The sequence below is a fragment of the Cololabis saira genome, chromosome 23 (genome assembly GCF_033807715.1).
Source record: "Cololabis saira isolate AMF1-May2022 chromosome 23, fColSai1.1, whole genome shotgun sequence".
NCBI lineage: Eukaryota > Metazoa > Chordata > Actinopteri > Beloniformes > Belonidae > Cololabis > Cololabis saira.
In genome coordinates, this window is record NC_084609.1 from 26,367,452 (window position 1) to 26,380,243 (window position 12,792).

General features: G+C 45.5%; 1 protein-coding gene across 2 annotated transcripts in view; it reads left to right on the forward strand.

The window, feature by feature from the left end:
• ano2b (anoctamin 2b) overlaps positions 1–12,792 on the forward strand; it is a 90,031-nt gene that overhangs the window by 72,018 nt on the left and 5,221 nt on the right. For both annotated transcript variants that reach the window (XM_061714535.1, XM_061714534.1), the window contains one exon: positions 5,839–5,944. In XM_061714535.1, coding sequence (XP_061570519.1) covers positions 5,839–5,944 — 106 coding nt within the window. The remainder of the gene's footprint in view (positions 1–5,838; positions 5,945–12,792) is intronic.

The window sequence follows — 12,792 nt, forward strand, 5'->3', positions numbered from 1 at the left end:
ACTTAGCCACCGCTCCATTCTTGGGATCCCAAGGCCACCAAACTGGACCCTCGTCCGCGCTTTAGCTGAAACGAGAAATGATGTCCATGAAAGTTAATAATAATAATAATAATAATAACTTGCATTTATATAGCGCCTTTCAAAGAACCCAAGGTCGCTTTACAAATCATAGGCCTTTTCAAGGCATGCCTTGAAAAAGGAAAACCTTAGTTAAGAACAGAATTAGTGATGAAGGGGAGCCTCCCACCCGGAGTGAACCGGACTTAGTGCCAGTAGAGCACATCAGAGTCCTGCACTTGTCTGGAGACTGGATGACCCGTAGCAACAGGCCCGGTACCCCAGAGCACTCCCCACTGAATACCCCTCAGCTCAAATTCATTCTCCAGGTCTACTAAACACATGTGGACTGATAGGTGAAACTCTCATATCCTCTTAGGACTGTAGTGAGGTCCTGGTCCTGCTGTCCAGAGCCAGTGGAGAATGTTGCACCTGGATCTGAGGTGTGACCATTGAATCAGACTCTCACCTCAATTCAATTCAATACAGGAACCCTAGAACCACAGAACATCACATGAGGGGCTTTGCAGACCTCTGCATTTCTGATCTCCCCTTTACAATTAAAGAATAGAGGAAAAGCTGAAGACATCTTTACTAATACATTTACATGGCTTTCAGAAGGGATTATATACTTAGCAAAAAGAAAAGACAAGAGTTGGTGGATTTTGTTGCAGCTGCAGAATAGAGGTATGAAGACCGCAATGAAGCCAGATCTGAAGACGCAGCTCTCCAGGAAGAGGATGGATCTCACTGGACTGGATGTGTGTTTGACAAAAAAATCTCAGTCAAACTCCACGAACTGACATTCCTGATTCATTTACCCATTTGGAAACTAGCAGTGGTCGGCTAACAAGCTCAAAATATTCAGAGACCATGATTGTAACAGTATGTCTGCGCTCTGACTCGGCTTCATCGCAGTCTTCCAAGTCTTTTACTCCTGTATTTTTTGCAGTATGTCATTTTTATTGCAGTATTTCTGCAGTATGTCAGTATTAAATTACAAACGAGTCACTGGAAAAGGTCAGAGTTATAAGGAGGATAATAAAATCTCTGGTGCTTAATCCACAGTCCAGTTTGTTTTCCAAATATTGGGTTTTCAGCTCATTTCTGGTCCTCTTGGAATCCACAATCAGCAGTTATTTTTGCTAGCTGAGTTAAAAACAATAGACATATTGTGGTATTAACTTATTTCACACAATTGAGGTGGGGCTCTAAAGGAAATTCGACAACAGAAACCAAAACTGGGAAGAACTGGGAATGCAAACAGATTCAATTCAATTCAATTCAGTTTATTTCAATTAAATTAATTCACAATTTTGGTAAAGGAAGTGGTAGAGACAAGACTATTTCCGGCTCTCAGTTCCTGAAAATGTCTGGACTTTCGTTCTTGGGAATTACCGCTGCAATTTTGTATGAAATGCATTCTGGGATACTTTGCTGTCTCAATTCTACACTGAATGCATCCTTGATAAAATGGGCAGAGAACACATCCTGGTATTACTTTGGTTCTTGGTTCGATGCGTTCTTGAACAGAACTCCAGCTGTTTCACAAGAACAGAAGAACGTGCGTGTTGAGAAACAGCCTCTATACCTCTGGAGGACGTACGGCCACACGTCTGAGGACAATACTGTGTCAAAGAAACCAAAACTTTACAAAAACGAAACCCACAGAGTGTGACATCATCCACGAAATAATTGAGTACAGCAAATACATTCAAAATACATTAACTCAGATTATTTCACCTGATTTCAACCTTCTGTTGTGAACTCTGTTCATATCCTAAATGCGTTGATGTGACCTAATACTGACTGGATAAGAGCTTGGATAGCTAAGCAGAACATAATGCAGGCCTTTGTTTCCTAATGAGTCTCTTCTGTACATTCAGTACGTGGGGAGGATGCATTTTCTGCCTAAAGACCCTCTTAAGATTAACAATGACAGTGATTGTCTGCCAGTAATTGCCTTGAAAGGAATTCTGGGTATTGAACATTAGATCCAACAGGGAAAGGCAGCAGCCTGTTTAATACCTGTTAAAACAGTCCAGACGGGGTGCAGCGTGAGGCTGAGGGTCTGCAGACTTCCATCCAGCAGTCATCGCCTCCATGTCCACAGATGGCTGCTGGAGGGTCAGATCGTTACCGTGGAGCTGATTATTTGCATGAGCTTTAACTTTTGCAGTTTTACCGTTACGTTAAATACAAAGGGTTTTTTTTGCCTTTACTTAAACATGTCAGAATGGTCAAAATCAACACATTTTTTATGAATGCAGTACGGATGTACTTAGTTTCTTACGCACTGATTCAGCATTTTAACTTAAAGAGGACCTATTATGAAAAACATGTTTTTTCTTGCTTTAACATATATAAAGTGGTCTCCCCTCAGCCTGCCAACTCAGAGAAGGAGGAAAGCAACCAAATTCTGCAGTGTCTGTACAGCCGCCTGGATGAGCCGTCCAGTGTGATGTGGCTTCTACGAGCCAATAAGATTCTGCTCCTGTCGTTAGTTAACGAAAATGCGATTTGCATAGGTTGGCCTCCGATGCGTGAAACCACACTCACAACTAACTCTGCCGGCCAGAGCTTCCGCCATTTTTTCGTAGCAATGTATCGCGTCATTCAGGCAGCCAATCAGCACAGTGTCTCATTATCATAGCCCCGCCCACTCAGAATCCTGCATACATAATGAGGTTAGTGTCAAGGTTGACATTCCCCCAGCCTCCAGTTTGCCTTCAGTTTCTGTCTTGCCCCGCCTGTGTCCCATCTGCCCTGATTGTGTCTGCACCTGTGTCTCGTCATGTCTCGTTATCCCCTCAGTATATCTTGTCTTGTCATTCCTTTGTGCTCTGTCGGTCCGTACTGTTTCTTCCTCCATGTCTCCTCGTACCCTTTTTATGATCCTGGTTTTTTGTTCATCCTGCTCTGCAGCGCCTTGTTTTGCCTTTTTGTGGATTAAATCCTTTTTGTTTTGAGAACTCCTGTCTCCAGCCTACCTCTGTCTCCTGCACTTGGGTCCAGAAAAACCAAACCATGACAGTTAGAGAATGGGAAAATAAAGACATGGCTCAGAGGCTGAATTTCTAATTTATTTAGCAAAAAAAATCAAAAGCTTGTTTTTAAGACATTCAAGGCCTGTTTAAAATAGGTATTAGATGCCATAATAGGTCCCCGTTAAGCCTCTATAAATAAATGGCTAACTCTTTCCGTTTGACAGAATCCTTCTGTGAGTTGTTTATCTGCCCATATAGGACTGATTGACTGCACTCAAGCTGCTCTGTCATAAATCAACTTAAAGTAGAACATGAACTTCTTTATGATCCAAAGGATTAACTCCTTCTGACAGGAAACAGCTCGGTCGGACCTTTCCCTCTACTTTGCTACTTTGCTTTGTAGTGGACATTACTGAACACAAAGTATTGAACTTTTCCTAATTTAAATCTCGAAAAGGCTAAATTATTTTAAATTATCTGAATATTCATGTACAGAGCAGCAAAAGTATGATGCTTTTATAGCAGATTTAACAAATAAAGACCTACCAAAGACACATTTGTTTTGTATTTAACGTTATGTATTTAACCAATTTCATAAATGAATTAGAAAATATTATTTCCCAAAAGTATATTTTATTTGCTCATGTACTTTACAAACTTGGATTTTCTGTTCAGACTCGTTTCAGACTTTACACGAATAGATGGAACGGAGAACAAACCAGTATACGTGGTCATGGTCCGGCAAAGACGCCATATTTCCCAAATGTGTAGTTCCTTGAATGACCACAACTCAGTTTTGGTCTCTAAAGCTGAAACATCCATGACAACTTTACAGGGGATGAATTGTTACGTACCATCTGATAAAATCATGTAAAGCCACAATTGATGCACAATTAAAGCTGTGGATTGTTGAGTGACAGCTGTATTGGGGGTGTGATGCTAAGGGCTAGCTGTTTTCACATTAGATACATAGTGCATAATCATTCTTATTAACAAGATAGTATAGTTTGCTCTACTCATCTCAGCTCGGCTCGACTCAACTTGGCCTGGTTTCTTTTCCATAACAATTCAACAATTCCTGGAGCAGAAGTAGGAGGTTGGAGGAAGCTGCTGTGACGTATTTGATTGTGTGATGATAAATGTGCTGCTGGGTCTGTGGCTTGTGTTCCATATCAAGTTCAAAAATTAGAGTGAGAGAAGCTTCAAGAGGCGACGCTTTTTAATTTTAGTTCGTCTCTGCGCTGCTGAAAAGTCCGTTGGAGCTGTGAGCAGCTATGAAGAGACAGAGCTCCTGGTAGATCTGGTCGTTCCTTATCACCCGTCTAGATGCCTTTCTAATTCTCTCCTCAACCACCAGGTTTATGAACATTTGCACCTCAGAGTTGGATCATGAAACAGACTTTTGCGCTGCCATTGCTGGTTGAATAAAATGAAAATGAAAAAGAAGCCGTCAGAGTGGCTCTTTCGCTGATTTCCACATCCTGACTCAGACATCTGACTCCAACCCCCCGACCAATCGCTGGCCTGTAGTGTGATGATGTCAGATACAGCCGACTCAGCAGCTTAGAACCTCGGCAGAATAGATACAGAAAAGTATCTACTCTGCACGTTAGACCCTTGGTGGAAAGGTGCCCAATCGAGTGGAGCCGAGCCTGGGCTGAATACATACTAGTGGAAAAGTGCCATAATATGAGACAGATAAATAAATGCACCACCTGGACTGATTTCAACAGCCTGTGATACGATACTGCAAACATGGATACTAGAGGCTGGAATGCTCGGAAATGTTGAGCATCAACAGAACCTTCGTAGAGAACAGACGTCACAGGTCATCACAAAGTTCGGCTCTGGAGATCAGTTTACAACTTGAGTTTTAGATTTGTTAGAACAATGTGCACAATTCCACTCGATCTGGTGTCCATTCCTTGTGTTTCCTGGTCTGTGCGACTCTCTTCATGTCCTCGGTCTTCGTTTGCAGCTTCTCCAGAGGGATTTGGCCACCAAGGCCGGGTCCACACGCTCTTGGAACAGCTGATGTTGTATCTGCCACCTGAACCGTATAAATAGTGATGCAGATTTAGTCTGAGGTTCTCTTTAAAAGAGAGTTCAGGATAACTAATAAACGTATTCCCTGCAGCAGAGGGGAGTCGTGGTCTTTCTTCCTGGGGCTGGTCCTCATCAGAGCCAGTTTTTTTAACTTTTTTTTTAACTGCTCTTGGAAACACTTTTCAAATCTCTTAAGCTTTCTGATGAAGATAAGTGCATGTGTAACAGAATTAATCAAATACTCTGTTTGTACAAACAAATACATGTTTGTGGTTGTCTTTCATCTCGCCTGCCATCTATTAAAAACACACATTGTGTCTCTTTCTCTCCTCCTCTGCATTGTTTGTTGTTCCTTTCGTGTTTCATTTGGGGATGTTTGCTGTTTGTTCAGCATGTGTTCCAGGTCCTCAGCGGTGCTCTTGCCAACACAATAAAAACGTGTTTACTACAAAGGAAAGAATTCAAATAAAGTTTATTGCACTTTGAGTGAGGGATGAAGTTGAACGGAGGGCTAGTTTATTTCAGCGAGCCTCGGCCTCACCCGGGTGGATTTGAAGGAGATCGGTCAGAGGATGAGGTCGATTCCAGATCTCCAACTCGGAGGGATTAGCTGCCATGTGGACAGTCAGGACGGACCTCTGCTTGATTCCAAACAAGACTCAGGAAGATGTTTATCCCTTCTGAAACCGTAAACCAAAGAAAATCTGACAGTCTTCCACCTGTTATGCACATGTCTCTGTGTTTTCAGGTATAAGGACTACAGGGAACCCCCCTGGTCTGCAGACGCGTACCAACTCTCCAAGCACTACTGGTCGGTCCTGGCTGCACGGCTGGCCTTTGTCATCCTGTTCCAGGTATGAACTGATTTGCATTTTTGCCTGAGAGACAGCGGTGTCTGTGCGTCTGTGCGTCTGTCCGTGGGATGAGGATGTCTTCTTCTGAATATTACCAGATGCTTCGGTCAGCTCTGTTGTCGTTTCCCCTGCACGCCTCGCTGAAACGTGCCAAACAAATGTCGGTCCGGTGTTTAACTCCTGGAGAAGTTTCCGTCGTCGATGCTGCCAACGAATAATGAGTCATTAACACGTGCAGCTTCTTTTAGTTCTGCTCCCTGAAGCCGTACACACGATGCAAGCTCATCTCAAGTTGTTCATTTCTGACAGTCTTGATCAAAGCATCATGCAGAAGATTGTTTTATCATATTTTACTAATTATTTCCCTAATTTAGTCTAACCTCATCTTCGGTTTAATATATTTTCACCAAGATCCTTTCTTTTATAATTTTCAGTTTAACCTGGGCACTGGGGTTTATGAGGGAGATCAGGTGACGCCCCACCTGTTACAGTCCGTCACAGCCGTCAGTGGCCCCGCCCTTTTTGGGGCAATAGATTCTTGTGTATTATCAGTTCTTTTTAACATTTCAGGCGCTTTAATGCAATCTGTATTAGAGCCCTGCACGGGAATGTTTTCTTCATCCCGCTGCATTTCTGACCATTACGGCCCGCAACGTGTGTGTTCCACTCCCGCCCGCTCCTGCAAAACTCTGAGAATTCATGCCCGCACAATAATAGAGATGCATTGATTTACTGTCTTCTCCCGTCCCGCAAGAGAAATATTGTCCTAGACAAATCTATCTGATTCAATGTTAACATCATCATTGTGGAGCTTGATGGATAATTGACAGTTCATAGGCACCTGACAGAAAGTTAGATGCAAATCCATCATTGTCATCATCGCACAAGCTATTTCACCTTTTGCGCATCAATTATGTGATTGAGGTTATAGCAACAAGAGTAGGCTGTGAGTGGCTCAAATAACACTAATAAATAACAAAATAAACAAAGTTAAAGGTATAATCCTTGATTTTGGAGAGCTAACAAGATTTGAAAGTGGCCCATCCTCTAAGCCCCGCCCCCTCCTCCCCCTCCCGTCAGCGCTCCGTCCAAAGCCACGTCCCCACAAACTTTGGGGAACGTGCATTTGCAGGAGTCGAGTTTTCGAGGACATTTTGGACAGCACATTTTCAACAAAACTACCCCATGTCTCATTCAGCTGTAAGCGAGGCCGGTTTTAGGGGGGGGCAGGGGTGGGCTGTGCCCACCCAAACGGGCGTCCTGCCCACCCAATCAAAGTTATGGGGATCCTTTATTTTTCATCTCATCTCATCTCATCTTCTCCCGCTTTATCCGTTCCCGGGTCGCGGGGGCAGCAGCCTCAGCAGGGATGCCCAGACTTCCCTCACCCCAGACACTTCCTCCAGCTCTTCCTCCAGCTCTTCCTCCAGCTCTTCCGAGGGGAGTCCGAGGCGTTCCCAGGCCAGCCGAGAGACATAGTCTCTCCAGCGTGTCCTGGGTCTTCCCCGGGGTCTCCTCCCGGAGGGACATGCCTGGAACACCTCCCTAGGGAGGCGTCCAGGAGGCATCCGGTACAGATGCCCAAGCCACCTCAGCTGACTCCTCTCAATGTGAAGGAGCAGCGGCTCGACTCCGAGCTCCTCCCGGGTGACCGAACTCCTCACCCTATCTCTAAGGGAGCGTCCAGCCACCCTGCGGAGGAAACTCATCTCGGCCGCTTGTATCTGCGATCTTGTCCTTTCGGTCACTACCCAAAGTTCATGACCATAGGTGAGGGTAGGTGCGTAGATTGACCGGTAAATCCAGAGCTTCGTCTTTCGACTCAGCTCCTGTAGTGGCTAAATGTCGTATTTTGATTCTTTAACCTTTCTTCCTTGAGATCCATGCAAATAACCACTCAGTCAGACGGAATAAACGAGTCTACACGTGTTAAAGTTTTAACGACGGTAGAAAACAGTGTGTTCGCCCCGTCTTTTAATAAAGATCTCTCAATTAGACAAACACACAGCAGCTTTTCATTGCTCAGCCTCGGTTCCTATTGGCTATTCATTTTAACAAATTCCAAGCATTAAACTGAATGCAGATTAAACTAAAAGGAAATAATAATGCAATTATAATGCAATCATAGATATTCTATAATAAAGAAATACTAAATATATCCAAAAATAATAACTACATATGATCATAATTACTGAACAGAAAATGGCACCAACATTTCCGGCCCCTAATTGCTCATCATGGGGATGACAATTACACTAAACTAAATAACCTGAAGAGTCATTTTCTATACTAAAATCCCCATTACATAGTGTACTAAGGTCTAAATTAACATAACACTAACTTAAATCACACTAGTTAGCAAACTGAGTATTCAGTAACTGAATAAAAATGTCTTTCATTGTCCATGAGATTCTTCCATCTCCAGCAAGAGACACAACTTGTCAATGGGTCTCTCAATGGTGTTGGTCTTCGTTTTCACGCGGACCCGACGAACAAATCCTTGGGCGTCGGGAATGGTCTTCTCCACTTTTCCCATCAACCAGGATCCTCTTGGAGCCCTTTCATCCACGATGAGTACGACGTCCCCCTCTTTCACGTTCCTCTTCTTTTCCAGCCACTTCTGCCGTTCTTGTAGGAGGGGCAAGTATTCTTTTGACCAGCGTTTCCAAAAGATGTCGGAGATATACTGCACCTGCCTCCATCTTCGTTTGCAGTACAGATCTTCTTTCTGAAACGTGCCCGGAGGGAGCGCTGGCTTCCCCTTGAGCAGAAGAAGATGATTTGGCGTCAGTGGCTCGAGGTCGTCAACATCATCCGATGACTTGGTAAGCGGTCTGCTGTTGATCACTGCTTCCACTTCACACATCACAGTGTGTAGACATTCGTCGTCGAGGGACTGGAGCTTCAGAACACTGGAGAGTACTTTGCGCACTGTTCTTATTTGGCGCTCCCAGATCCCGCCATGGTGCGACCCAGCAGGCGGGTTGAAGATCCAAGTAACTCCTCTTTGCAGCAGAGCTTCAGAGATCTGGGACTGATTCCATTCCTTCAATGCCTTGCGGAGCTCGTGTTCTGCAGCTACCAGGTTCGTACCATTGTCGGATCTCATAACTTTCACTTGTCCTCGTCTTGCAATGAAACGTCTCAATGCGTTTACACAAGAGTCTGTGTCCAGTGAGTGCGCAACTTCAATGTGGACGGCTCTGACTGTAAGGCAAGTAAACAAGACTCCATAGCGTTTGACTCGCGCTCGTCCACGCTTGGCTTCAAAAGGCCCGAAATAGTCAACGCCGACATTGGTGAACGGTGGGTGGTCTGGCTGAAGACGATCTGGTGGTAGATTTGCCATCTTCTGTTCACCAACAGCAGCTTGACGCCTTCGGCATTTCACACACTTTGAAAGCACACTTCTCACCGCTGCATTCCCTTTGCATATCCAGACTCTTTCTCTCAGTCGAGCGAGGGTGTGGTTCCTCCCTCCATGTCCGGTCTCCTCATGTGCATTCCTTATGATGAGAGTTGTGACATGGTGGTTCTTGGCTAGAATAGCAGGATGCTTTGTGTGTTCTGGCAAGGCTGCCTGGTGCAGTCTTCCACCAACCCGAAGGACATTATCTTGGAGGAAAGGATCCAATCTCACAATGAAACTGCTTCTCCTGATCTTGTCACCCTTCTGCAGCACACAAAGCTCCTCATGGAAGGTTTGCCTTTGGCCGAACTGAATGATAGCAGTTTCTGCTCTCCTGATATCCTTGACTGTAAGATCGGTTCCTTTCATGCCAGATTTCCACTTCTGCATGTGGTCTTCAACGATCTTGGGTTTCACATTTTGACTGTGTAGAGACTGTGTTTGAGACTCAAAGATCTTCCTTCTTTCGCATAGATTTCTAAGCAGCTCCTTCAGCCTCAACATCCAGGCGATGGCCTTCCTCAGACTGTGCCAGTTGGAGTAATGATGCATCAGCTTCAATAGAGGATCTGTGCTTGAGTTGACAGCATTGATGATGTTCACGGTGATCTTGCGCTTCACCTCAGCATCCTCATCACTTATCTCTCTTGAGAACTCTGAGAGAACCGGCCAGTGAGACCCATCCTTGGCAAGGAAGTCAGGCCCTTCAATCCAACTCTGACACTTCATGAAGTGCTCTGCCTTCATTCCTCGTGATGCGTGGTCAGCTGGATTTAAAGACGTGCTGACATATCTCCACTGTGCTGGCCTTGTGTTCTCTCTGATAGTCGACACTCTATTTGCTACAAAAGTTTTAAAGCGAGCGCCGTCATTGTCTATGTATCGGAGGACAGTGGTGCTATCTGTCCATAGCACAGACTCTTTGAGGTCCATCCGAAGTTCTCGCTTCATGAGCTTGTCCATTTTCACCGCTAAGGTAGCCGCTGTCAACTCGAGACGTGGCACAGTGACTGGCTTGAGCGGTGTCACTCTCGATTTTCCATGAAGAAACGAGCAATGGACTTGACCGTGGCTGTTCTCGATGCGTATGTAGCTGACAACACCGTAGCCCTTCTCGCTGGCGTCAGAGAAATGGTGCAGCTGTGCTGACGCTACTGGACCAAATCCATCAGGTTTGATGCACCTCTTTACAGAAAAGCTGGCAAACCTGCTCAAGTCAGACAGCCAGGCAAACCATCTGTTTGCAATGTCTTCAGGAATCTCATCGTCCCACGCAAGTTTTATTTGACAGAGATTTTGCACAATGGTCTTGGCGAGAAGAATGAACGGCGACAGGAAGCCAAGGGGGTCGTAAATTGAGCTTACGACTGATAGGATACCCCTTCTGGTGACAGGCATGTTCTTCACAAGGATGCGGAACTTGAAGGAATCCGATTCTATGCACCAGTCCACTCCGAGTGCCCTCTCCATGGGTAACTCATCCATGTCCAGATCTAGATTCTTGATCTCCTTCGCACGCTCATGTTCGGGAAGCGATGACAGTACTTCACGGCTATTGCTAGACCATTTAGCCAAATGAAATCCTCCACTCGCACAGAGTGCAATAAGGTCTTTCGTCAAGGAAGTAGCCCTCTTCTCGTCAGACGCTGAGACAAGACAGTCGTCTACATAGAAGTGCTCAAGAACCGTGGTTACTGCCTCAGGTGAAGACCTATCTTTCCCATCCTCTGCAGTCCGCCGCAACACATAGTTGGCACAGCTCGGGCTGGACTTGGCCCCAAACAGGTGCACGACCATCTTGTACTCACGCAGAGGCTGGTTCAGATCTCCCTCTGGCCACCAGAGGAATCGTAAAAAATCGGAATCTTCATCAGGAACTCTCACCTGGTGGTACATTGCCTCAATGTCTGAGATGAGTGCGATGTAGTCATGGCGAAATCTTGTCAGGACTCCAACCAGACTATTTGTGAGATCTGGCCCCTGTAACAATTCCTCGTTCAGCGACTTCCCTTGGAACGAAGAGGCGCAATCAAAAACAACCCGCAACTTCATCTTCTGCGGATGGATCACACCATGATGGGGAATATACCATACTCGGCCATCGTTATGGTTGCTCTCGTTAGCAGGGACTTCCACTGCATAGCCTTTGCTGAGCAGGTCTGACATGAAGGCTGTGTAGTCGTCATGGAAGCTGGAGTTCTTAGCGAGTTTCCTTTTCAGGCTTGATGCTCGTTGTTCAGCAACACACTTGTTGTTCGGCATCACAACATCTTTGTTTCTCAGAGGCAATCCAACGCAGTAGTGTCCATCAATTTTCTTGGTTGTTTCAGCCACACGCTGCATGAATTGGATGTCTTCTCGTGACATTTCTGACTTCTCTTCGCAAGCTTGCTCTGGAAAGTCGTGATTGTACTGCCACAACAGCATGCTGTCCACACTGCTGACTGACACTCTGTTGACTGAAGCACCAGGACTGAAGTGACTTGGCTTGTGGTCATTGTCTTTCTTCAGAGGGCCATTTACTACCCAGCCAAGGGTTGTCTTTATGGCATAAGGCCCGTCATTTTGACTGTGGATTATCTTCCACGGCTCCATTGCAGAGTAAGCATTCATACCGATGAGCATCTCCACATCTGCATCAATCTGTGGTAGCCGCACTTCTTTCCGCAGATACGGCCATCTTTCCAGGTCTTTCTCGACCGGAACATTCTCCTTTGTTACAGGTATGTCAGTGTGGGTGTAAACATCTGGCAGGCTGATGTACTTGCTCTCTGTCAGACCGCACACCTCTAGGTCAGAGAGGACGAAGCAGGACACAGGCTTCTCCTGGCCCATGGTGCGTAGTAGCACTTGAGTCCTCTTTCCATTAACACCAAGTCGTCTCATCAATCGTTCGGAGCAAAACGTTGCTGAACTTCCTGAGTCCATGAACGCATACGTTTCTATGGTGTTATTGCTCTTCTTGGATTTGATGCGCACTGGCACAATGGACAGGATACAGTCGCTGCCTCCGGCCCCGGTGACTGCTGAGAGTTCACTCTTCGATGCCACTTGCTCTCGTGGAGTTGAGCGTTCACTGGTGGAGCCTCCGCTTGACTTCTCAGACTTGGCAGTTGCATGGTTGCCAAAGTCATCTTCCTCTCTTTTCATGTGGAGCAGAGTAGGGTGTTTCTTGCTGCAAATCTCACATGTTGCTTTCTTTTTGCAATCTTTTCCCATGTGCCCTTGAGTCAGACACCCGAAACAAAGACCTTTCCCTTTAAGGAAGTCGATTCTTTCTTTATTTGGCAGAGCTCTGATTTTGTTGCATGCGCTCAGAGCATGTCCCTTGTTGCAGTACAGACATGGCTCTTGAAATGCGTTGCTAGTCTGCATAAACTTTCTTGATTCAGAGGAATCATTTGCTGGCGTTACGCTTGTTGCCAGGCCGGTGGTTCTT